We start from the raw sequence: 26,885 nt of genomic DNA, 5'->3' as shown, positions 1-26,885 counted from the left end.
AATTTGAGGCTGGTATTCAACCAGTGGAAATTCCATTCTGTTAACCAAGTAAAGTGTGCATTGTCAGGCTTGCTCTCTAGAACTGGTGGCACCTGGAGTCAGTGCTATCTTTCTAGAAAAAGAGGTGCTGGAACTCACCATGAACACCTCCCTTGTTCTCTTAGAATGGCAATGGCACCCAGCAAAGAGGTGCCAGAACTGAGTTCCTGTGAGTTGCCCCTGAAAAAAAGCCCAGCCTGGAATCATTCCTCCCTGACTGCATTCCCTTGCCACCCCTCTTAATATTTGTATACTGCTGTGTCATTAGAAACGTATCAAAGGAGTTTACAGCAACAAAGTTAAAAACACATCAATTAACCATTGAGGAAGGCTGTATTCTTAATTGCTCTCATAGGCTTGGTGGAACAGAAAAGCTCTCGGCAGACGTTTAAAAGTTGGCCTGCTGAATCTAATGGCAGTGTGTTCCACAGGACTGGACTGATGACACTAAAGGCTCGGTTCCTCACTGTTGTCAAATGAGCCTCACCTACTTGGGGAATGACCAACAGCCCTCCTGCAGATGATCTCAGTGACTGAACTGGGATATAGGGTTCAGGTAGTTCTTGAGATACTCAGGACCTAAGTTGTTCAGACCTTTTACAATTAATACAGGGACTTTGAACCTGGCTCAGTAACAGAGGGGCGGCCAGTGCAGCTGTTTTAACAAGGGTGTCTTGTGTTAAAGCTCCCATCAGCAGTCTGGTCACTTCACAACACATGAACTACAGTGGTCAGGTTAATGGTCAAGTGTGAAGCCATGGAAATTGGAATGACAGCCTCTTCCCAAGCCAGGCAACATGTTCCCACATGGGGAGGAGGTAGGAGAAAATTCTCTTGTAGAAAGGGGAGTAAAAGGCAGAAACCTTCAGACTTGGCTGAGGAGTTTGCATGGCAGTGACAGCTCTGCTGCACTTGTGGGTCTTGACCCTATAGTAGGAGAATTGCTCCCTTAGCCCTTTTCATTTTGCAGTGGGGGGGGGGGGAGAGAGAGACGACGACGACTATACCCTTTATTCCTAGAAATTAGAACAGACCCATGAGGTGAGATTTAATTTGATTTCCATAATGTCAGTTTATCAGAGCTGCAAATTTCATCCCAAAGGTGTTAAACCTTTTCTTTAAAAATGTAGTAAAGGCACCCTTAAAGCCACCTTGCTCCCCTCACCTGTCCCTGTGGCTGCTGCGGCCCTGGCATGGGCCAAAGACCATCTTAGCAAGGGGCTACCAGCCTCCTTTTCCGTATGCATTCCCAGATCCAGTCCGGGGAGACGTGCTTGGCAGATGGATTCTCTTCCACGTCCCCCATGACGTGTGTCGCCGAGGAGGGTGTCAAATTCGCGGACCAGGTCTCCGTCGTAGGCAACAAAATACCGCCTGATTTTGCTGAAGCCTTCCACGGAAGGAGGCAGGTACAGCTTCACCCCAGTGAAGATATCCAGCAGCATCTGCGGGCAGAGAAATGGGAAGGCACACACAACAGGGTGGTGAGTGAGGAGGGACTCAGCTTGCTATATGGTGGGTTGGGAACTGGCGGCCCACAGGCCTAGTCGGGCCCACAGGACTTCTCCATTTGCCCCATGAGGTTGCTTCAACCGAGCCACACCTACCTGACATCACCGAAGGTGGGGGAGGGCTTGGACAAAAGGGGCTTTGCAGGCACTGATCGGCAATGTCTGAAAAGCCCCCGACAAAGCATTTCCATCACTGGAAGGCTTCCTTTGGAAATAAAATGCATCGCAAGAGGTTGGACTAGATGACCCTTTGGGTCTCTTCCTACAATTCTATGAAACATTGTCTTTTTCCAAAGGATTCAGATTGTTGTTCAGAACGCTTCCTTCAGTTACAAGAAAGTAAGAAGAGCACAGCTGGATCAGGCCAAAGGAACGCTTTTTTCACAGCTGTTAGCTATTTACCTCTGGGAAGTCTGCAAGCAGGGGGCGAGTACACTCCCCCCAGGAGCTGGTATTCAGGGGTATGCTGTCTCCAACAGTGCAGGCAGATTATAGCAATCCTGGCTAGTAGCCACTGATATCCATATCCCAGGAGAGGGATAAGGAGGTCAGGTCCTCTTACCTTCCCCTTCTCTCCTTCCAGCTCAGAGGCTTTCCTCTTCTCTCCTCGCTTCTCCGTGGCCTTCTTCAGCGGGGACTTTTCTACAGGTTTGCTGGCTAAAAAGAAAAAAGACAACAAAACATTCTACATCAGTGAGTTAGGCTGCCTTGCCAGGAGAAGGGAGAGGGCAGTGCAGAAGGGTCAAAGGTGGGCATCTTGTGGTGATGTGTCCTTCCCACTCAAGAGGTCACACAATGCTATTTTAAAAACAATCTCAAAAAGTGCACTGGTCTTCTAGCTCACCTCACCCCATAAACTGTGGAGTGGGAAACTGATCACTTAAAATAATTATCAGCACCAGTTAAAGCCACAGAAGAAGAGCCTGTTGGATTAGGACAATGGCCCATCTAGTCCAGTATCCTGTTCTCAAATAAACACAGGAAGCTGTTATACAGAGTGAGATTATTGGTCCATTTAGCTCAGTACTGTCTACACTGACTGGCGGCATCTCCAGCATTCATGCAGGAGTCTCTCCCACTTGGGGACTGAATTTGCGAACTTCTGGGTGCCAAGCAAGTGCTCCAACTGAAATACAGTCTCTCCCCTTCTCGCAGTGGCCGATCATCACTCTATTCCTGGCTAGTGACAGGCAACTTGATTGCAACAGTCTATTTCATACTAGGGTTTGGATGGGCTTTAGGGTGGCCTAGATAATGTTCTGGAAAGCATGTGGCAGGGACTGGTGTTGCCCCTCCATGAGAGAGGGTAGGCCTTTGGCTGGGGTCCCCCTCTCTCCTTATAAGAACTTGCATGAAAGTGGCCTCTCAATTTTTCTCACAGGCTCATATAAGATCAGTATAAACAGGCCTGGTGAGCATTTAAGGTCCCCATCTCTAATTTGCAGGTTGCCATCTGATTGGATTTCACTTTGATTCTGATTTGATTTTGATTCTGATTCTGATTTGATTTTTTTTGAGACTCCTTCAGGTAGTGAAAAGCGGGATATCAAATCCAAACTCTTCTTCTTCTTCTCTTCTTTATGGAAATATGTTATATATGTGATGTTAGCTGCTCTGAGCCCAGTTTTGGCCAGGGAGGGTGGGGTATAAATAAATTTTATTATTATTAATTATTATTATTATTACCCAGAAACAATTTATGCTGCTTGTCCAAAGCTCAGAGCAGCTTCCAGAACAAAAAACAAGTAACTATTATAGAGACATGGAGAAACCTAAAGCATGAATTACAAAAATGGAACAGCACCACTGATGAACTGAAAGACTGATCAGTGCACAATGCCCACTGCAGGGATGGAGGAACCTGTGGTTTGCTAGACGTCCAACTCCCATCAGTGCCTGCCAATGGCCAGGGAGGATGCTGGGAGTTATAACCAACATCTGGAGGGCCAGAAGCTCCCCTCCCTCTCTGACCTAGCCAATCTCTATAAGAAAAAAGGTGCACCTTGCAGAGAGTGAAGAACTGTGGCTTTGGGTTGCCCTGGGGCCATGACCATAAAGGCCCTGCTTCTACAGCTGCACCTCACCATGTGTTGTCAAAAGACAAAGCAGGAACACAGCTGGGTGTGTCTGTATTTGGGGCAGGGTTTGATGCCCAAGGGAACTTTCAACAGCCCTCCCCACCACCCCCTCCCACAGCAACAAACACCCCAGCCCCCACACCTTCAGGCTTCTTAGCTTTTGCCGGGGACTTGCTGGAGGGCTGCTTCAGAGCCTTGCGGGGAGTGGAAGACCTCGACTGCCCTTCTGTCTCTCCGCTGCTGCCAGCTGTGGAGTTCTCCTCCTCCATGGCGACCACAGTGAAGTCAGACTTCTCCTTGGACAAATGGTAAAGCTCCTGCCCCCCGCCAGAGTACAGGGATTTGCCATTAGAAAACAGGAAAGAATCCCTCAGCCAAGGAACAAAGGAAGGTGCTTCCGGGTCCATCTAGCTCAGTATTGTCTACACTGACTGGCAGCAGCTCCCCTGGGTTTCAGCAAGGAAAAACCTTGCCAACCCAACCCAGGGATACTATTGGGGACTGAACCTCGGATCTCCTGCATGCAGAACATACACTTCACCAATGAGCTCCAGCCCTTCCCCTTGAAATGAAAAACATAATTTTAAAAGATCTATCAATCTATTTACAAACACACATGTACAAATAAAGCTGAGCCAGACCTCTGGTCCATCTTACTCAGCACTGCCTACACTGACTTGACAGTGGCTCTCCAGGATTTCAGACAAAAGCCTTTTGCCAGCCATACCAAAGCATGATTCTAGGCCTCTTGGTTCTGACTACAGGGTTGGGGGTTAGACTAGATGACCCTTGAGGTCCCTTCCAACTCTACAATTCTATGATTCTATGAAACAAGAGGAAGCTGCCTCGTACTGAGTCAGACCACAGGTTCACCTAGCTCAGCACTATCCACACTGACTGGCAGCGGCTCTCCTAGATTCCAGGCAGGAGAAACCTTCCTAATCTAACCTGGTGACGTCATTGGGGACTGAACCTGAACAGATGCTCCACCACTGAGCTACAGCTGCTTCCCCTAAGAATCAAGTGAAGTTCCACTCCTTTTGGTTCTGAAGGAAGGGCAGATGAGCAGAAGAAGTGGGTGACTCACCCGGAGTTGTGGTAGGGAGGTGGCCGTGGTCCAGTCTTTGTCGTCTCGGATCCGCGTGCAGCGTGGAAAGCGGATGGAGATCCCATCGGCGGTGTGGGCCTCTGCTTTGGAGAACTCAGCCCCCGTGATCTCCCAGACTGGTGCTTCCTAAGGCAGAAGGCAACAATCGCAGAATGAGCTGACCCAACCTTTCTTTGGCCAACCCTCTCTCTGCTGCCCAATGCAGTTAAAGGATAGCAGTTTGTGAGGGAGAACTCTGCTGGAGAACAGCCAGAATTCTGTGCGAGTTCTGCACAAGACTGGAACAGAATTCAGCACCCCAAGAATCTCAGCTTGTGTTCTGAAAATTCTAAAGGAAACTACTAGTCCTCATGACCAGAGAGGCGGTCTTGGGAGTAATGGGTGCAGAATTGTAGTGTATTAAGCACGCACATATACACAGCCTGGATAATGCTCCCTCTTCCTTGTTTTCAAGAAGTCTGAGAAACATTCATCTGCTCCCAATATACTTGAACGAGATTCTTTTTTCAACATGGTAAGGAGATCTGAGGGAAGTGGTTGAGGCAACATGGTGTGTGTTCTGAGTTCATAGGAAAACCCACTTTGGGTCTTTGATCCACAGAAGAGGCAGGGTGCCAAATGAACAGATATGATTAAAAGGGACTTTTGACAAACACACAAATACAAGCTGATCGCATCCTGTGCGTATTTAACTTGTGTGATTTAAACCATACTTGGCTGAAGACAGGATGGTTCAAATTGTGCAAGTTAAATCCAAGCAAGGCAGAGCTCTTTTTGAGCCGAGTCTGCTTGGGGTTATCTATTGCGAAAAGAGCTTTTAAGTTCTCCACTTCGATTGCTGGGCAAGGCCCGCTTGGCACATAGGCACCGGAAGTACAGGGGATTCTCCTGATCTCCCCTACCCACTAGCCATGGGGCAGATCCAAGGGTTTAGGAATGTGCAATTTTTTGTATACAGTCGTACCTTGGATCTCAAACGATCAAAACCCGGAAGAGAGTGTTCCAGTTTTTGAATGATTTTTGGGAGCTGAACATCCGGCGTGGCTTCTGATTGGCTGCAGGACGCTCCTGCAGCCAGTTGGAAGCCGCATCTTGGTTTTCGAACAGTTCTGGGAGCCGAATGGACTCCCGGAACGCATTCTGTTCGAGAACCAAGGTACGACTGTATGTGGAATTTTAAAAACTGAACTACCCCCCACCCAACACACAAAGCTCTCATATGGAACAGTGGTTTCTCAACCAAGGATCTAACTGGGTTCATATCTGCTTAGCTTCACCTATCTAGCCACACCAGACACTAACAATTCATTTACTGAGCCCCTCTGCCCACAACATCTAAAAAAGGTCCACATTGAAAATCAGAGCCCATTGTTACTTTTGCACAGGGACAATCCTATTCCTCTCGCCCTGCAGCTTCTGGCCCCTCTCTCCTTCTCTGGCTGTTTTACCTTTGGATCTGGAACAATGAAGTCTGGGTAATAATTCTTATTTATTTTCAGCCAGTTTGGAATCTTACTGGGATCCTAGGAAGGAGAGAAAACAACACAGGAAGTCACCTTCAAAATAATCCCATTCCTTGAGCCTACCAGCTGCACCCCTTGGAAGATCTTTGAAGAAGAGCCTGGCTGCTGTATCAGGGCCCATGGAGGTCCAGCATGGCCCAGCATTCTCTTCTCACAGTGGCCAATCACAGCTAACTGTTCTGGGAAGCCCACACAACAAAACTGGAGTGTAACAGCGCTGAAAGGACTACTGGAAGCAGCCATAGGCTGAGTCGGGCCGTTATTCCATCTAGCTCAGTGTTGTCAAAATGATCAAGGGGATGGAGTGACACCGCTCTGAGCAAAAACTGCAGTGTCTGGGACTTTTGAGAGAAGTTAAAAAAAATTTATGCAGGGCATGGAGAAACACTAGAACTTGTGTGCATCCAATGAAGCTGAATGTTGGAAAATTCAGAAGGGATAAAAGAAAGGACTTATTCATGCAGTGCACAGTTGAACTATGGAACTTGCTCCTGCAAGAAGCAATGAAGGCCACCAGATGGATGGTTTTAACAGACAATTGGACGAATCTGTGGAGGAGAGGGCTATTGATGGCTATTACTAGTTATGATGGCTGTGCTCTGGCTCCATGGTCAGAGGTAGTGATGCTTCTGAATGCCAGTTGCTGGAAACTGCAGGAAGGGGAGAGCACTCTTGTGCTCAGGTGCTGTCTTGTGGGTTTCCTGCTGAGACATCTGGCTGGCAACTGTAAGAACAGGATGCTGGCCTAGATGGGCCATTGGACCTGTTCTCATGTATGCTGACTTGACAGCAGCTCTCAAAGGTTTGAGAATCCCCGCAACAGACACTCGAGGGCAGTGACACCTCCGGGCTGCAAACCTTGCTGATCTTCACCATGTCCAGTTCCTTTTGCAGCCGGGCCAGCGTGGCATCATCGTGGCCGCCAGCGCATTTGGTCACCGTGCACCACTTCTGGCTGTCGGGATCGTAGCAGCCCATGAGGAAGATGGACATCATCCCCCCTGTGGCAGAGAGAGGGAGGGAAATGGGGTACCTGCTTTAGAGAAACTTAACTGGAAACACCTACTTTATGCCCCATGGACCGCAACCAACAAGATTGGTTGCAGTGATGGGGGGGGGGCAGGAAATTTCCCAGGCCTCCCAGGTGTTCCAGAGGCTGGTTTCTAAGACACCCACCTTTGCTCCCTTGGCCGTAGAAGGCACCCAAGACCACCAGGTCTGCCGTGTCAGCCATTGCCCCCTCGTTCAAGTAGTCCTTCTTCACTTTGAGCCAGTGGCGTTTTCCTGGCTCATAGAGGCTCTGCACAGGCCAAAGCAAGAAAGAAGGGGCGGTTGGCCAGCGTATCACATCCAGGGCTGTGTGTCATGTTTAAAAACAAAAAACTACCTCCTAGTCCTTATGCTTGCAAAAATAGGCATTGAAGCTCTAGGACAATGCCAGCTGATAGATGTGAAGTTGGAAGAGGCAGGGGTAAGAGAGAGACGATTTCTAGATGGAGACCTTCAGTTTAACACACATTTGCACCTCACTCTTCTGTCTAAAAAGTAATCAAAATGTGCCCCTTTTGGCTGCTTCAATCTGTGGAGCTGTCACTTTTACAAGTGCAGCATAATGTCTGTTGCACACATGAGAGAAACGGATAGTTTAGTGTCATGCCCCTAGTCTCTGGTACTTCCTGCCTCTTTATATTAGGCAGGCACTTATGTGAGCGAGATGAGCGCCGCAACCCCAGAGTCATCTGCGACTGGACCTAACGGTCAGGGGCCCCTTTATCTTTTTAAAACCTTTTTGCTTAGCCAAGCCTATCTCGACAGGTAATTTTATGTTCTTTTTTTTAAAGAAGGTTGATTTTATCTATGATCATTTTATTATGTTTACGGGTGTTATTGCCAATTTTAATGAATATTTTGTACCATTTTATGTAAACCACTTATTAATGTTTTTAAAATAAACCAAGCTGAGTAAAGCTAAGTAAAATAAATTGTCCGGTGTGTGCATCAAAAACACAAGGCTACATGCCTTCACGTCTTTCAGCACCAGTCCCTCCAGCCCCTCACGGATGACTCGGTTGATCATATCAGCAAGGTCTGAAGCTTTCTGAAAGAGATATAGCCAAGTTAAAAAGGATTACCAGAGGGGGAGTGATTGGCTGTGTTAGTTTCTTGCAGGAATAATAATAATAATAATAAGGAACAAAATGCAGAACTGTAAAACTCTTTCTACCAAGAATGGAATGTAAGGAAGTCACTCTGTCACCATTCCTAGCTAGGATTTTCTACCTCAGTCAAATCTGGACAAAACATAAAAGAACTGTCTGGATTCCAGAACACTGTGGACATTATAAGGCTACTGCTGGGAGGCTCCTCAGAATACTGAGCTCATTTTTGCTGGTGGCGATTCGAGAGTCTTCAATATTCCCCGTGGGGACATTTCCAAGTGTTTCCAGCTCACAGTCTGGAATGGCACCCACCGTGACGTGCTTCATCTCCGAGAATAGGATTCGGTTGGGGATTTCCACCATGTTATCGTAGAGAAACTTGCGGCGCTCACGGAGCGGCCTGGAGAAAACAGGGCAGAGATGGAGAGGGATGATGAGAAAAACAGGTTTCGGGACGCAATGGGCCTAACTTAATTTAATTTTTATTTATTTCATGAAATGTAGACATTAAAAGAATAAAACAGTGAAGTCGCCAATAAAAACAGTAAAAAAGCAGCTATTTAAAACATTCAAAGAATAATGAAAACCAAAGATATGCTAAAAACCAGATTAGAACACAGATCAACATTCTACATATCTGGGTAGCCTTGCCTAATCAAAAGTGTTTTTCACAGGTGTGAAAAATAGGACAGTGAAGGTGCCTCCCTGGTGTTCCAAAGTGTGGCTGCCGCCGCACTAAAATATTCAATTTCTTACAAGTGCATAATGGGTATTATATGGCACCTGTAGAAGGGCCAGTTCTGCAGATGAAAGGGGATAAATAGGAACAGATACGGTGTCGAGTTATACCGAGAGAATGAGACCCACCTGTCCATCAGACTGACGTCGTTGAAGTAGATACAGTCAAACACAAAGAGGCAGACATTAGCGTCCTGGAAAGCTGCTTTCTGCAGAGAGACAGTGATGTGATAGAACACAGATTGTATTTGGGGTTGGGGAGAAAAACCCAGTAGAGCTAGGCTGAAGCTCTTCCATTTGGCAAGGCTCACAGTCTTCCCTAGGTCTCCTTGCTGCCTCTCCTCTTTGGCCTGCCTTTCTCCACTGTGACTGGCCGCAGCCTCTCCCTGTGCCAGGGCTGGGGAAGCTGGTGCCCTCCAGACCTTGCTGGACTGCAGGTCCCATTACCCCTGACCATTAGTCATGCTGGCTTGGGCTGATGGGAGTTGGAGTTTACTTTGTGCAGCTCACAGACAGGGCTTCAGATCCTCCCATGGTTGCTCCCTGCCCCCCTCTCGGAACTTCACAGAACCAAAGAGTTGAGAAGTACCCAAAGGGTCATCTAGTCCAACTCTGTGCAATGCAGGAATCAGTTTCGTCTAGGAAACTGATCTTTGTCAGACCAATGACGGTGCCCCTGTTTAACCCAGTGAGCTGTTCCACAGATGATCAAACCAACCATGGCTCAATGCTTCAAACTTTGCTAGCAAAGTGCCCTTCTAGCTTGATGAGTGACTGGGGGTGAGGTGGTCCGACAACCCACAGTTAAGGAAGCAGGCTAGGTTTGCATGTTAAAATGAGACATCATTAAAAAACAGCTTCAGATTGTGGTTTACTGGCAGTAAACAAACCACAGTTAAAACACTGGGCAGGATTTGCATGTAACATTAAACCAAGGTTTAATAAACCATAGTTTAAGTAAATCATGGCCTCTCTGTAGGCGAGATGTCCCTAAATTCTGCCTTTCTTAAGTTCTTCCCATCTTCCCTGAATCTAGTCTAAGCTGACAGTTTCAGTGGTCAATCCCATGAGTTGCATGAGAGCGGGGGGGAAGGAAAATTCTTGTCTTCCTACATATGATACCCAATGCTATAACCTACCAGCCTTGCCACTGTCTGCCCCACAACCTAAGCTTAGCATCTCCCAAACTGGTGCCCCCTAGATGTTTTCAACTACAACTCCCATCTGCTGTTACTTGCTGTGTTTTAATAAAATCAACCTGCTTTGCAGTGAGTTGGGTCATTTCTTCCATTTTCTAGGCAGGGAGAGATTATAACCACGCACCTTGTGCACTCCAAGTGTCCCAAAGGGAAGGGGCTTGGCTGTCTTGTTGTCGATTAGAAGGACTTCTGCATCCAGGATCATGCTGTGTCCCCCTGGAAAAGCCTTGGGGATGAAGTCCTTGAAATGGGCCACCTGGTTTAAACAAAAGCACATCATGAGATCAGGGTTTCTTGCCTGGGTCACTCCTCCTGTTAGGGAGAGTCAGGTGATCACTTCAGGCAGCAGAACTCTGCTGGAGAAGGCAAGGGCACCTACTTCCCCTATACTAGAACATGCCAGGCATGTGATATCAGTAATCAGCCAGCCATTTGTTTCCACAGAAAGCAACCCAAAGAGTGTTGGAAGTTTGGGCACAACTCACATTGCAGAAAGGGGTTTAAACAGACAGAGTAAGGGACCTCCAGATTCCCAAACTATTCCCGCACCCTTAAACTCTATGCCAACCCATCTCTATCCTTTGAAGTTTAAGAATGATATGTCTTAGGTTGCAGCCTGTTTACAATTTCCACGAGGTGAGAGGTCAACCAACACGTTAGTCAGCCAGCACTGCAGAACTATTTCCTATACTCTCAGTCTGAATACCTTCCAATGAAAGGTATCCTCCAAGCAAAGATTCATTACACTATGTTAACCTTCTGCTGCTGCTTATAAACTCCAAACACTGGAGTGGTGTAAAGACAGTGTGGCACAGTGATTAGTGTCAGACTAGGACCTGGGAGATCAAGGTTCAATTCCCGCCCCGCTCCCCCGCCCATGAAGCTCACTGAGTGACCTTGGGCCAGACATTGGTTCTCAGCCTAACCTACCTCACAGGGTTGTTGTGATGAGGAAATGGGGGAAGGGACCATGCAAACCACCTTAAGCTCCTTGTAGAAAAAGGTGGGATATAAACGCAATCATAATCAAGTAACAGAAGGTTCCACTGACCTTGTGTGGAAGGACAGGTTTCAAGCTGCGACTGAAGTAGCTGAAGTGGTCGCCTTTCTTGTGCACCTGGACACGCTCTCCGTCGTACTTGATCTCCGAGTACATCCCGTTGGGGCATTTCTTCATGGCATACTTGATGGACTTACAGGCCTCGGCCTTGTGGGAGAAAGGAGAAGGAAAAACCCATCTTATGACTTTTAATTGCATGCAGATCTACAACACAGGAAGCTGCTTTATATCATGCCAGAACATGGGTCCACCTATCTCTGTACTGTCTACACTGACTGGCAGCAGCTCTCCGGGATTTCAGGTAGAAGTCTCTCCCAACCCTACTGGGAGATTCTGGAGGTTGAACCGAAGACCTTCCGCTTGCAAGGCAGTTTCTCTAGCCCTGATCTATGTCCCTTCTCCTTGTACAAGCTAGGCACAAGTTGTCTTCTACTATGCAGACCAACACCTATGTAAAACAGTACTGTCAAAATCCAACAGCAATCTTCCAGCTGCTCAGGCAGAGATTTTTTCCAATCTTCTCCCCTCCACCCGAGGTGTTGAGGTGTGATCCTGGGACCTTCTGCAACAACCTGGTGTCCTCTGGAGGTCTCATATTACAACTCCAATCAGCCCAGCCAGTGTGGCTGACAGCACTGCATGATATCTGGTTTCCAACATCATGATATACCAATATATCACAATGTCTGAAATAAGGATGGAGCTATGTAGAGGCACTGGCTGGCTTCACGTTTTTCCCCACATTGTGATTTTTGCATAGCACACACACATCATGATTCACAATCTATTGCCAGGTCAAAAATTATGAAACTGATCTCACAATATGGACTTCAAACCGGTTTTGGACGATATATTGATATATCGGCCAGTCCTAGTGACTGATGGGAACTGTAGTTGGAGATATCCAGAAAGCACCAGATTGGGGATAGCTGCTCTCCCTCTGAAAAAGGGATTCTCAGCACTTTGGAAGACCCGCCTGCAGATCACAAGACCTCTCCCTCCTTGGAAGCAGCTCTGGAATGATTTATACACCTGCCCTACTTTCCCCCATCTTCTGGCATCCAGTTGGTCCCTGTGAGAACAGAATGCTAGGCTGGATGGACCCCTCTTTGGCAGCAGCCAGGCTCTTACATTGCAGAATGGACTGTGGTCCATGCAAGCTCATCCCACAAAAAGGGCCACTAGATTCTTCCTTGTTTTAGCCTTCATTAAAAGCCAAACAGTTGACAGAGATGGGAACAGGAGGGCATCTAAAGGGAGCTCCACAGGTTGGATGAGAAGACCACCAGGTAACAGGGTTTGGGGTTGTTTCTTTTTACCAGCATGGGTTGAACGGGGGTCATCAGCGTGGCCTGGACGCTGAGAGTCCTCTTTAGGCCTGGCACCTTCTGGGACTCCTGCTGGTTCCTCAGCACCCTTTCTACCACGTCGTGGAGGTTGCGTGAGGCTTTGAAAGCCTCGTAAGCATTTGGATCCAAGGCATCCAACCTGAAAGGAAAGGAGGAGGCAGGGAGAAAGATTGTGGGAGTTAACAGTCTCTCATATTATTTTCCTATAAAAGATTAGACGAAGTCATAGAGGAGAGGGGCTATTGATGGCTACCAGCCTCAATGGTTCTGTTCTGCCTTCACTATTGGAGGCAGCAATGCTGGAAGTCACAGGATGGGAGAGGGCTGTTGTGCTTGAGGGTGGACCGCTAGCCTGAACCAGCAGGCTTTTCTTGTATTCTTGTCAACTGAGAGAGAAGAGGGGAGAAAGGAGCTGAAGAGGGCTGTGTGAGGGATAAGACCACAGAATAGCTGAGGAAAAACTGAGGCCTGGATATTTAAAGGTCAGTGCATTATTTATCACCTCCCTGTTTGTGGAATTCTCTCTCCAGGGAGGCTTGCCTGGTGTCATCGTTGCATAGTTTTAGGTGCCAGGCAAAAGCATCCCTTTTTCAATCAGGCCTTTCTCTCTTCATTATCTGTGACCTTCTTGAGTGGGTGGTATGTGCCTTTTCAAAAATAGGATTGTCTTTTAGATACAGTTGTACCTTGGTTCTTGAATGGAATCTGTTCGACTTTCGAAAACATTTGGAAAAGCAAGGCGCGGCTTCCGATTGGTTGCAGGAGCTTCCTGGGCTCAATCGGAAGCTATGGAAGTTGCATCAGACATTCGGCTTCCAAAAAACGTTCGCAAACCGGAACACTCACTTCCGGGTTTGTGGCGTTCAGGAGCCAAAATGTTCGAGTCACAAGGCGTTCGAGAACCAAGGTACGATAGTATATTGTTGTCAGAGTCAACATATGTGTTTGTTTATATATTGCAAGTATATAATTAACAGTAATTGTAATAAATTTCTACATACAGTCGTATCTTGGATTCCAAACACCTTGATACTCGGATGTTTTTGCTCCTGAACGCCGCAAAACTGGAAGTGAGTGTTCTGGTTTGTGAACATTCTTTGGAACCTGAATGTCCAATGGGGCTTTCGTGGCTTCTGATTGGCTGCAGGAGCTTCTCCCTGCAGCTAATCAGAAGCCGCACTTTGGTTTCCAAACGTTTTGGAAGTCAACTTCCAATGTATGGCTGTATTTATTTAAAAATTGTGTACCACTGAATCATAAAAGAAAGTCAACATTGGTTTACAGCAATAAAACCATAATTGTTACACCATTAACCATCGTGGAAGGATCTTTTCTTAATTGGCTGCATAGGCCTGGCAGAATAGAAACATTTTCAGCAGGCGTTCCAAAAGCTGGCACAGAAGGCGTTTTCTGAATCCCCATTGGCAGAGCACTGCACAATACTGGGCTGATGACACTATATGTATTCGTATTTAATGCAGTTATATCCCATCTTTTTCTCCAAGGGGCTCAGGGTGGTATACATGGTTCCCCAAACCTACTCCTTTAATCCTCACATCAGCCCTGTGGGGTAGGTTAGGCTGGGAGACAGTGAACTTCATGGCTGAGTGGGATATGAACCCTGGTCTCCCAGGTCCTAGTCCAGCAGTCTAACTGCTATGCTACACTAAATGCTTGGTTGCTGGGGCTGTTGAGAGTCAGGAGAGCAGCAGGTTCTCTAGCTCCATTTCAAAATGAGCCCAAGCGGTCTTCTATGTCTCCATCACATCCCACTTTTAGACTTCTGCATTATTTCTAGAAACGACATACACACAGAGAGCGCTTACACATGTTTGGCTCCAGCATTCATTTTCAAGTCATGCTTTATCAGCCGGATGATGCACTTCAGGTCATTGGCCGTGCACCTGAAAATAAAAAAACCCAATAAAGAACAATCATAAAACAAGATTATGAAGCATAACCATTAATCATTGGAGACTTTATCAGCTGCAAACTGTGCACTTGTTTATTAAAAAAACTTAATCATAAGGAACATGAAGCTTGCGGTGCTGAAGATCAAAACAGACACAACAGCAGCCTACCAAGCCAGCCTGTAAAGGAAGGGGCAGTAGGGAGAACACTGAGCTCCCCTCCCACTTCTATGCAGATTATTACTCCCCAGTGATTTTTTTCTTGTTGGATCAGTCCAGTGGCCCATCTAGTCCAGCAACCTGCTCTCACATTAGTCAGCCAGATGCCCCAAAGAGAAGCATGCAAGCAGGAGCCAAGCACAGCAGCACTTTCCCCTAGTAGCCATCAATAGCTCTCTCTCCTCCATTAATTTCTCTACTTCTCTTTTAAAGCCATTCAGGTCAGTGGCCATCACTGCCTCCTGGGGGAGGGGGGAGGGTTTAACTATGTGCAGAGTGAAGGACTTTCTTCTAATCTGTCCTGAATCTCCCAACATTCAGCGTCATTGGATGACCACAAATTCTAATATTATGCGACAGAGAGAAAAACTTTCCTCTGTCCACTTTCTCCATGCCGTGCATAGTTTCACAAAATTCCTTCTCTTACCTTTTCTCTAGAGTAAAAAGTTCCAAATGCTGCAATCTTTCCCCACAGGGGATTTGCTCCATCCCCTTGTTTTGGTTGCTATCACTGCACAAGCAGGATTACAAAAGCACCAAAACAGTCTTCCATTCAGACATGTAAACGGATCCCTGCTTCTGCAAAAGCAAGCTGGGAACTTGTGCTGCCGCTTCAGAATCTGTCCTTTGAGCAGAACCTGTTGTGGCCTTCCTCTAATCTGCTGCCCTCCAGACGTTGTCAGACTACAACTCCCATAAGTCCCAGCTGTCAGATAAACTGATGGTAAGGAATTATGGGAGCCCCAATAACACACTGGAGACATGGAGAAGTTCCTCCCCTCTAGCTTGATCTCCCTAGCCAGGAATCTCAAACATCTTACTATACCTGTTTGCAACATCCTGCAGCAAGCTTTGCTGGTCGTCCTCTTTGGAAAGCTTAGAGAGCTGTGTCAGGAAGTCATCAACCTCTTGGATCGTCAAGAGGCTCTTGGCAGCTGGGGGGCAGGATTTGCTCTGCTCAAAGAAGATCCGCACTGTCTCAGACACGTCACCCTGTTTAAAATAGAATCATAGACTAAATCACGTAATAGAATTAGTCTTTACACAAAATAGAAATGTAGGATTTGAAGGGACCCTGAGAATAATCTAGTCATCTACAGAAAACAGCTAGAGAATCCCTGGCAGATAGTCATCCAACCTCTGCTGAAAAACCTCCAGTGAAGGGGAATCCACCACTTCCCAAGGTTGTCTACTCCATTTTAGAACAGCTCTTACTGTCAGAAAGTTATTCCTGATATTTAGTTGGAATCTCCTTTCTTGTCATCTGAATACAGTGATTCAGGTTGTCCCCCCTGGAGCAGCAGAAAACAAGCTTGCTCCGTCTTCCATGTAACAGCCCTTCTGTCCTCCAGGCTGAACACCCCCAGCTTCCTTATCCTTTCCTCAAAAGGCTTGGTTTCCAAACCCTTGATCATCTTAGTCTCCCTCCTTTGCACACCTTCCAGCTTGTCAATATCCTTCTTAAAATGTAGTGCCCAGAACTGGACACAGGGCTCCAGGTGGGGTCTGACCAAGGCAGAATAGAATAGTGTTCCACTTGTCCCATTTGGCAAATCACTCATATTTAATAAATAATAATATGGGGGGGGGGGTTACTGCTTCCCTCAATCTGGACACTAGACTTCTGTTGATGCAGCCTGGATTAGCATTCACTTTTTTTGCTGCTGCATCACTCTGTTGACTCATATTAAGCTTGTGTTCTACTAAACCACTGGATCTTTTCCCTATGTACAGCTGCCAAGCCAGGTGTCCCCTGTCCTAAATGTGTGCATTTGATTATTCCTGCCTAAGTGCAGAACCTTAGGCCTAGAGGGCCAAGATTCAAGACCATTACACAACAAACTCATTCCTCACTTGTTCAAGGTCTCGGACCATGTCTTCCTGGCTGCAGCCAAATATCCTGCTGAAGAGCTTTACGATCTGCTTGTCATTCAGGTTGTAAACGCTCTTTATGACCCCTGGCAACAGCAGCTTGATTGTCAGGTAGAGATCGCCATGGAAGCCATCTGGGTACAAGGAAAGAGGTGAGAATGGACAGCCTGGCCTCTGTGGACCGCATTTGCCCACAATGAAGAGGGCTCTGGAAAACCCACAGCCCTAATCACAGCAACCCAAGCTTATCGCAGATGAATATTTTAATCTTTGCTTATTGCTGATTTTACATCTGACTTCAACGTCTTTGTTATTTCTATTTTTATCATCTAAGTCACTTTGAGTGCAAAACAGTTAACTAATTGTTACTCTTTTGAATGTTATTGTGCTATGATCCTCCTTAGTGGGTTGTGCAAACTGCTATTCAGAAAAATGCTTTTTGTAGGGTTTGAGGCACTGGGAATGAGCTTATGGAACAAAGTGGGCAGTGGCCTGAAAGCGTTTGGGGACCACTGACATATAGCACAGCACACATATGTCGTACATTACATCACCAGGATGAAGAAATGAACTGTGTTCCACTTGTCCCATTTGGCAAATCACTCATATTTAATAAATAATAATATGGGGGGGGGGGTTACTGGTTTGTTTTTTGGGGGTATTTTATATTTTTCTTTTTGTATTTTTCTGTTGTGAACCGCCCTGTGAGCTTCAGATGAAGGGTGGTATACAAATTTAATAGATAATAATAATAAATAATAATTGTTCATATATTTGAGCCTGCCCTCTACATCAACACAAACACTCCCAATTTTTTTAAAAAAGGGAAAGGGAGAAGGAATTGTACCTCCGCTGGTTCCCTTCTGCAGGAAGTCCTGGATGATCTGGGTCTTGACGTTGTAGCTAGGCTTGTCGGCTACCATAGCACAAAGCTTCCTGAATTCCCGCAGCAAACAGTCCTTGTGCTTTGGATCACTCTTCTCTGTGGACAAGCTGGGCTTGCGGGGAGATGCAGAGGCCACTTCATCAGAGCTACCCGGCTTAGCTGTGCAGAAAAAGGAGAACTTCAGGGGAAGATACTGCCGACTGGCATGACCTGCGATTTCCCACCCACCCCAAAACATTTAATTGCACTTCTGGCCCATCCTATCCTGAGGACCAGGTGTAGGTGACAACACCTGAGTAGATCCAAGGCAGCGTTTCTCAGATTTGTTGTTTCTGGATTAAAACTGAAGATGCTGAAGGCTCCAGCTCCCCTCAGCCCTAGCCAGATTGCCCAACAATTCAGGGATGTAGTCCGGCAACATCTGGAGGGCACCACGTTGGATATCTGTGTTTTATCAGGACGTCTGCTGCAGATCATCACCAGCAAATGGTTTGGAATGTCAAACCAGCCAGCCTGATCGTAGGCCCGGGTGATCGGAAGGAAGTCTTGCTCATTGTGCTCAATAGGGGCATGTATCACAGAGGTGGCTAGCCTGCAGCCCTCCAGATCTTGCTGGACTACAACACCCATCAGCTCCAGCTGCAATGGTCAGAGATGATGGGAGTTGCAAGGTGGGCGAGGCTTGGCCAAAACAGCTTCATGGGCCAAATGGGGAAGCCCAGCAGGCCAAATTGGCAGGGCAGAGGTTTCCCCATCCCTGTGTGTAGAGACTGTGAACAGAGGTACATTTTTCTACCTCTTTCATACCTTAGGAGTGAAGCTGATGGGCAGCAGATTCAGAACAGATGTTAGAAAATGACTTCTTTACTCAGCACACTTAACATATGGAATTCCCTTGTGATAAGATGTGGTGATGCCAGCTGGCTTAGCTAGATTTAGAAAAGGGATTAGACCAGCTCAAACCACTCGCCCACTTGCCATAGGCGACAAGGAATTTTTTGTAGGCAAGCAAGCTGGCTAGAGGGAGGGACAGCGTGTTCCATCCTTCCTCCATTGCCAGTGCAGAACAGGTGGGCTGCCAGAGAAAAAAGGCCCTTCCTCTGCACCCAGAGAAATGTAGCAGACCTGTAAGCCCCACCCCCCTCCAGCAGATTGGTATACTTTTGTGGGCTTACTTACAAGGCAGAGTTAGACAAAATCATAGAGATGATGAAGGGGGAGGAGGAGGAGTCTACCAAGTTATTGGCTACAATAGCTAAATGGAACCTTCATGTTCAGAGGCAGTCTACCTCTGAATACAAGGCGCTGGGATGCAACTGCAAGGGAGGGCTGTAGCCTTTTGTGCTTTGCACTGTGAGGTGCAAGATACAGAAACAGATGGACCCTTTGGCTTAATCCAGCAGGGCTCTTCCTGCATCCTTGAGACTCTTGCCAAATCATCAGTTAACGAAGACTATCAGCAGATGGCCTAAATGTTAAAACCCAGCTCATTGGCCAAGGATTGGCCACATCCAAGAGCACCTGCAGATTTCCCCGCTGAACCAAAGCTATGACTCTGAGCCGGAAATGCCACCAATGAATCACAACCAAAACAAAGAGGTCCGTCCATCTCCTATGCACCTGTAAACCCTGAAAATTTCTTTGGTGATGGATCAGAAGAAGCTGCCGGCATTTTCTTGGGGGAGGTGATTTGACCACTGGCAGAAATCTTCGCCTGGACGGGGGCCTTTTTCTTCGGCGTGTTTGCAGCTTTGGAAGTAAGATCTATGAAGATATGAGGGGGTCAAAGGTTAAAGGCTTCAGGAGCCACAGAATTTATTCTACACCTCTACAGGTCTTGAGTAATACATGTTCAGAGAAACCTGCCTCCCTTTTAAAAAAAAAACTGAGAAGCTACTAGCAAGTGTGATTTGACATGTATATAGCCCTCATCTCAAAAGCCAAACGTAACACAGGCAACTTGTGACAAATCGGTTAACTATGGGCAGGATCCTATTGGCAAAGTAATGGAAGATGACTGGCAGGTTGTTGTAGGGATTAGAAGAGAGGAGGAGGAGAACCCTGTGTGCCACTTTGAGTTCCATGGAAAGGTGGGATATAAATGCCATAGACTGAGCTCACAAAGTTAAGATAGACCAAGTTACGCTATGAAATTATACAAAAATGAATGATTGTAAATTAAGATATAGAAATATAATCTCAATATGAAGATCATATAGAATCAATAAGGAAGTCACACACGGGTGGAGGGAAGACATGGATAAATAAATAAATACATGAAAAAGAAATGGAAAAAGCAGTATATAAGAAAAGTAAAATTGATAATGTATTAACATACCATGTATATGTATATGAATATGTATATGGATATGCTATATATGGATTATTGTGTTATATTGATAAATGTACAAAATGTAATTTAAAATGTACTGCAAAATAAAACAAAAACAAAACAAAAATGCCATAAAAACATAAAATAAACACAAGGACAGGAAGAAACACCAGGGACAGAAAAATTGCCACAAACAGGAAGAACAAGGATATAGCTTGAGTTCCTCATTTGTAGTTTTATAAATCATTTAATGTGTCAACACAAACAGAAGTTATGAATATAGCAGTTCTTGTATAAGGAATTATGATGATGACTAGAATGTAATAGAAATTAATAAAATTTTGGAACGCAGAAATAAAGCAAATAATCAAGCCATCAATTCTAGCATGTGGGGGGCCACCTTATTTTAATTATATAATTCAGTATTTGAACGATTGGTATTAATAATTGTATTATAAATTGGTATTGCTATAATGAGGCCATTACTGGATTGTAATTGAAAACTAATAAACACTATCTATCTAAATAAATAAATAAATAAATAAATAAATAAATTTGCAATGCTAGTACTAATAATATAAATGAATGTGGCTAACTTTAAGTAGCCAAGGCTCTGAATACTGGGCTCTATATAACTGCTCTTACCACCACTGCTTACCCGAGATGTGCTGGTTTATCAGCTCCTTCTCACTGTCCTGCAGCTCCTCCCAGCCCTCCAAGTCCGTGATGTCCTCAATCTTCTTTGTCGTCGCCCGGGCCCTCTCCAGCTTCTCAAAAATGCACTTGATGTGGTACCACTCCTTCATGTCCCCACCTGACTCTGTGAATGGGTTGGGCACCACCTTCCCAATCCGCACCATCCCCTTGAGGATCTTCTCCTTGCACTTCTTGCAGCCTGCGGTGCCTCGCTTGGCGTAGTCCACGCAGTAGCGCTGCTCTGCCATCTCGGAGACTGTGCACAGGGGCTTTGAGGGCCAAACGGGCAGTGGCGCTGGGAAGAGAAAGCCACGGGCAATGCACGGCTGGTACCACCAGCCAACCGGAGATGGGGTGCTGCTGCTCCACAACCAGGAGCACCTGCGGAAGGCAATGACCTTTTGGAAACTGTGGCCAGCACGGGTCTGAGCTGTCTGTGCTGACAGCAAGAAGGTTTTTTCACTTCTGCTGAGGGTTCTGGATACCTTTAGGAGATGTACCCTGAGCAGAAAAGGCATGTAGTTTCCTGGGACTCAGCTACACAGCTGCAAATAAAACATTTCAAATGTGTTGTAAAGTGCAATATACAAATGTGACACTAGATGGCGACAGTGAGCTATGCAAAATTCAATGTTTTTTTCAAAACTTTTTTTTAAAAAAGCTGCTTCACAGCATTTTTATATGTGCGTAGATTCCACCCTGGTCTCCTTTTTTCTCACTGTGCTAAGCTAAGAGAAAGCAGGGAGGCGGTGGGGAAAGACACATATAACTCTGTACAAAAGGGGTCTAGATAAGAAAAACTGAGGCCACAATAAATTAACTTGCCTTTTTAAGAGACAACAGGGCTCTTGCAGTGTCTGCTGAAAGGGGGAATCACCACTACTCTTGGAGACATCAGTCTTCCTCAATGAATGGAGACGTTCACTTGGGATTCATTTATTTAAAATACATATAAAACCACCTTTTAAGGCGAAACCCTCTATACAGCTCCTAAACAATGGATAATCAAATATACATTTCATTTAAAATAAAAGACAATGTTCAAAACAGCACCGAGCCTCTTAAGACCATAAAATTGCAGTTTTTAAAAAAATGAAGCATCAGCAGAAAATACAAGCCGTAACTTCTACTTTTATCAAATTTCTTAAATTGCAGTACTTCAAGAAATCCAGCCCTCTCCACTTTTGAGAGACATGTATGAGAGGCTAAAATTGGAAAACAGCATTTTAAAATTGTGGTTATTTTTTTGGCAGCTGTGAGGGAGAACATTTTTTTTCCTGGTGTGATATTACTGTTACAGAACTCTTTCCCACTCACAAAGAAACTGGTTTGGTCAAGTGTTTGACTTTGTGGCGGCTGGTAGGGCAGATGAAAGAGAGCCCAGCAGGAGGTGAGTCAGAGCCAAAGACAGGCAGAACCACTAATTCCACTTTTGTTCCCATCCTCCTCCCCACAGCTGTGTTCTACAAGGGGCAACTAAGGAGGAAGAGGAAACTGACAGCAGAAGAGAGCTACCATGGGTCTGAATTCCTTCAAGTGGGAAAAGTTTCCTCTTTACAAATGGCATTTGAACTAACACTTGCACTTTGAACTGGCTGTTGTCAAATAACAGTTCAGCGCTATCGAAGCTTAATGAAACTGGGCGGGTTTGCAGTTTTTAATCTTTTTATTTAAATTAGTCCTGTTGCAAAAACAAAACATGTGCAATGGCTACAGTCAGTAGGAGAAATATATTACAAGCGACACGCATGCCTAGCAATTTTAGGGTTAACCCACGTGGAGCAGACCCGCTTCTCTATTTAGTACACTCACAAGCTAATCCCACCAACCTTGCTCAATGAATATTGGGAGAGCCTCCCCACCACCTCAAGTCTATCTTAGGTAGGAAGAGAAAGGGGGAAAGGAGGCTCCAGGCAGAGAGAAAAAGAGACCCCTTGACAACAGCTCCTCACCCTCGCCAACCCCGAGTCCCATTTTTCCTCCTCCCTGCCCATCACCGTGGCCTCAGGCATCTCGTGGGCAGGGGAACCTTGGTGGCTACCGCGCATGCGCCATTTATATCCCCCACACTGACGGTTGGGAGGGGGGAGCGCAAGCCACGCCCCCCATGGGCTCCCATCACCAGCAGCTGAGGTGTAGGCTCCTTGAAGGAGCGGGGAGCAGGACCCACCGGCGCGCCCCCTCGCCCATTTTCAACCAGCTCCCCTCCTTCGCGGACACCCACCTTCCTTCAGGCCGCCCCTTCAGCCTCGGCGAAGACCCCTTTTAAATCCGGGCATCTCCGGCGCCCCCTCTCGCTCGTGCTGCGGGCGCATGCGCACAGATAGTCGCGTCGGCCCCCGCGGCGTGACGTCACCTTCTTGTTGCTGCTTTCCTAAGGTTCTTTGGAAGCACGCAAGGCCATGTTTCCGCTCCCGACCCGAGCAAGCCACGCCCCCTTTCCCTCATATTAACTCTTCACCTCCCGTTTTCAGTGTGCGCATGCACACGAAAGCTTATACCAAGAACAAACGTAGTTGGTCTCTAAGCTGCTACTGGACGTTTGTCTATGTAGGAACGCCATAGCTTTAAAGCATACAAGAAGAATTTTGGGAACTGTAGTTCACCACTCAGATCTACAGCTCCCAGGATTTGTGTGCGTGTGGCGGGTGCTTTAAAGGTGTTTTGTGTAGGCAAGTGAACTTTGTTAAGTGGCACTTGCTCCTAGTATGCATGGATCTAGTTGCAAAAATATTTTACTTATCTATTCGTTGTATTTACAAATATCCCTTCTGCCAAGGGAACCAAAGCAGTCTACAGTTTTAAAGTAAGGGTGCACATTTCTTTAGAATTAGGTCCCAGTGTGATCAACAGCAGTCCCTCAGTGCTAAATGTGCTCTACTGCCCAGATCCAGTTGCAAGGCTAGCAATGAGGGTGGCAAGCCTCCACCCTTACTTAGGAGCATGTGAGAGACAGTGTGGTGTAATGGTTAGACTGTTGGACTAGGCCATGAGGCTCACTGGCTGATCGTAGTGGCCCATCACGTATCTCAGCCTAATGTGCTTCACAAGGTTGTTGTGAGGATAAAATGGAGAAGAGGAGAAACATGTTTTTACCACCTTGAGTGTCTTAAGAGGGAAAAGTGGCATACAAAATTTAATAAATAAAAATGGGTAATAATAAAGAAGTACTGCTGAACTCAGTGGTGCCGACTTCTGAATAAGCATGATTGGATCCAGCCGCTAATAATGTGTAGGAGCAAGCCCCAGTGAAATCGTTCCTTAGGAGACATGCATAAATTCAGGGCTGGCCCACCCTTGAGGCAAGGTGAGGCAACAGGTAGAATTGAAGTTTCATGAGCACATAAGCAGAGGCTGATGGCCCATCTTGTCCATCCTATTCTCCCAGTTGCCAGCCAGAGGTGCCTTATGGGAAGCATAAAAGAAATAATAAAAACAAAAACAACCAAACGTGAAATTTGAAATTGGCTATTATGTAGCTTAACAGTGGAAATCATTTCAGATATTTATCATACTTATCTAGATTGCATCCTCCTTCTGAAGCTGGCCCGGTGCTAGCAAAGCTGTGACGAGAGCTCCCATCATTTTGTCAGCTTCCAAATGTGACTGCAAAGTTACCTGGAGAGGAAATCTTAAACGCAGGCAATTTTATGTTCGAGATTGACGCTCGGAGGTGTGCTCTCTGATGCCACATCTATAGGTTTCTATCCTTTTTCTGATTTCTATGGAAACGTCACCCAAAAGCTTTCTTCTAATTTTGTTTCTTCCCTGAATTTGAAGCTAATAGAGTCTCATTTTCTTTCTCCCAGAAAGTCATTCAGCATCAATCTGCACAAATAGTGTTGTAATTTGTTATCTGCTGGCTACATTGCAGGAAACAATTTTGGTACTATGATGCAGGCACTGGATACACTGCCAATGGACTTTCAGTGTGGATGGTGCTTGACTTTATTATCAGGTGGGGGGTGGTGCCATAGAAGAGAACCCAACACGACATTGTGGTGTTTGTGGTTTAGTTAAACCATCCAATTTTGTGTGTGGTTTTTTTAACAATGCCAAAGATCAGTGTTCAAATCAGGGATCATCAACCTTTTTTGGGGGCTGGTGGGCACATCTGGGAGTCTGAGAAAGTGTCATGGCCTCCACTCTGAAAATGGCTGTCATGGTGTAGGTTATATAACAGAAAATGGCAGGTGCATGCCCATTCCAATCGAACCCTGTATAAACTGCATGCAATAAAACAAAAGTATTTTTAGAAATCCATAAATTTATATAGACCCTTGGAATACCAGGTGTCAATATCTTATGAGAGGCATCTCTTATTTGTGTGTGTTTGGGTGTGTGTGTTTTGCTGTTGGTTTAAGATGCTTCAGTCTATGTTGTAAACCGCTAAGAGTTTTGTTAGCATGTATGCGGTGTATAAATTGTCTAAGTAAATAAATGAAAAGATTGCCTCTTCCTGAGAGCGTTGAAATGAAAGCGAAAAGGCAACACTGACTCAGTAGGGTCAGTAGTGTGTGTGTGTGTGTGTGTGTGTGTGTGTGTGTTTCTTCCAGCAGTGACAGATATCAATGGAAATATATATTAAAAAATAAATGTCCAGTAGCACCTCAGAGACCAACTACCGGTAAGTTTGTTCTTGGTATGAGCTTTCGTGTGCATGCACACTTCTTCAGATACACTGAAACACAAGTCACCAGGGGTCAGCAACCTTTTTCAGCCATGGGCTGGTCCACCATCCCTCAGACCATGTGGTGGGCTGGACTATATTTTGAAGGGAAAAAAATGAACGAAGTCCTATGCCCCACAAATAACCCAGAGATGCATTTTAAATAAAAGGACACATTCTACTCATGTAAAAACACACTGATTCCTGGACCGTCTGCACGTTGGATTGAGAAGGCGATTGGGCCGCATCTAGCCCCCGGACCTTCAGCAACTTCTCTTTCCAGTCTATTTCTGAAATTCTTTTGTAATATGACAGCTACTTTGAGATCTTGTATAGAATGTCCTGGGAGATTGAAGTGTTCTCCAACTGGTTTCTCTGTCTTGTGATGCCTGATGTCAGATTTATGTCCATTTATCCTTTGGCGTAGGGTTTGGCCTGTTTGTCCAATATGTTGCTGAATTACAACTTATTGCCAAACTTAAAACCATGGAGAGACCTGGTCCGAATAGAGACATTGGATTCTTATCTCATTATACATGATAAAGCTATTTTTGGCCATCTCATTCCTTGGTTTTTCCTGTAAGACCAATTGCAGTCGTTAACAGTCATCAACAGGTTTACCACACCTATCAGCCAATCACCCATTCCCACCACCCTTCTGAGTAATACCCCTCCCTACCCTCTCACTATATATATATAAAGGTCTGGTGACATCTGTTTCACTGTATCTGAAGAAGTGTGCATGCACATGAAAGCTCATGCCAAGAACAAACTTAGTTGGTCTCTAAGGTGCTACTGGACAATTTTTTAATATTTTTAAAATATATTTCTACTGTGTCAGACCAACACAGCTACCTACCTGAATACCAATGGGGTCAGATCCTGATCTGTGCCCTCTCTCTGCACAAAGGAGAGCAACACCCTGAACCAACCACAAGCAAATGGATTCAAATGGCAACAAAGGAGATTCCATCTAAGCACTAGGGAGAATTTGCTGACAGTAAGAGCTGTCTGACAGTGGAACGGACAATCTCAGAAGGTGGCGGACTCTCCTTCATTGGAGAGCTTGGATGGCCATCTGTCAGGGCTTCTTTTGCTGTGATTCCTGCATTGCAGGGGGATGGACTACATGACCCTTGGTGGTCTCTTCCAACTCTACAATTCTACGATTCTATGAAATGCCATGCAGGCTGCTGGTTCCAAAATAATGATATTCCAGGAGTCACTCTGCAAGAAAAGCAGCAGCAGCAGCAAATGTGTTGGATGGCCTTGGGGCTCTGTAAAATCATGAATTATTAAGTTTCTTGTCCATCATTCCCAAGGGTATCCATTATTATGGGTATTAAATTTCCCATCCAAGAGGGGGGGCGGAAATAATGGAGGGGGGGCACACACAGGTTTCAGATGCCATTCTGCAGATCGCTTTGATAGCCTTAATGCAAGAGTTTGCAAATTGATTGTTGGATTAGGGAGCTGCTTGAGAGTTAATTGATTTTAAATTTGGGGAATGCAGCAACGAGCGATGAAATATGGTCAC

General features: G+C 45.8%; 1 protein-coding gene across 2 annotated transcripts; it reads right to left on the bottom strand.

Annotated features, from left to right (window-relative positions):
• Positions 1–1,081: 1,081 nt before the first annotated feature.
• On the bottom strand, positions 1,082–23,015 carry LIG3 (DNA ligase 3). 2 transcript variants are annotated; one of them, XM_033171647.1, is made up of 20 exons: positions 22,904–23,015; positions 20,642–21,224; positions 19,272–19,415; positions 17,613–17,810; positions 16,748–16,899; positions 15,720–15,886; positions 14,591–14,668; positions 12,735–12,903; positions 11,407–11,562; positions 10,480–10,611; positions 9,286–9,365; positions 8,731–8,818; positions 8,280–8,357; positions 7,436–7,559; positions 7,118–7,260; positions 6,185–6,259; positions 4,716–4,862; positions 3,771–3,945; positions 2,113–2,207; positions 1,082–1,484 (listed from the first exon to the last, which is right to left on the bottom strand). In XM_033171647.1, exons 2-20 carry the CDS (start codon positions 21,195–21,197, stop codon positions 1,158–1,160), a joined length of 3,084 nt encoding a protein of 1,027 aa, XP_033027538.1. In that variant the 5' UTR covers positions 21,198–21,224; positions 22,904–23,015; the 3' UTR covers positions 1,082–1,157. The 2 variants fall into 2 exon arrangements, with proteins under 2 accessions (XP_033027538.1, XP_033027539.1); XM_033171648.1 differs by lacking the exon at positions 22,904–23,015 and adding an exon at positions 21,505–21,592.
• Positions 23,016–26,885: the final 3,870 nt, after the last annotated feature.

Source organism: Lacerta agilis, chromosome 15 (assembly GCF_009819535.1).
Source record: "Lacerta agilis isolate rLacAgi1 chromosome 15, rLacAgi1.pri, whole genome shotgun sequence".
Classification (NCBI taxonomy): Eukaryota; Metazoa; Chordata; class Lepidosauria; order Squamata; family Lacertidae; genus Lacerta; species Lacerta agilis.
This window is presented reverse-complemented; position numbering and strand designations above follow the sequence as displayed.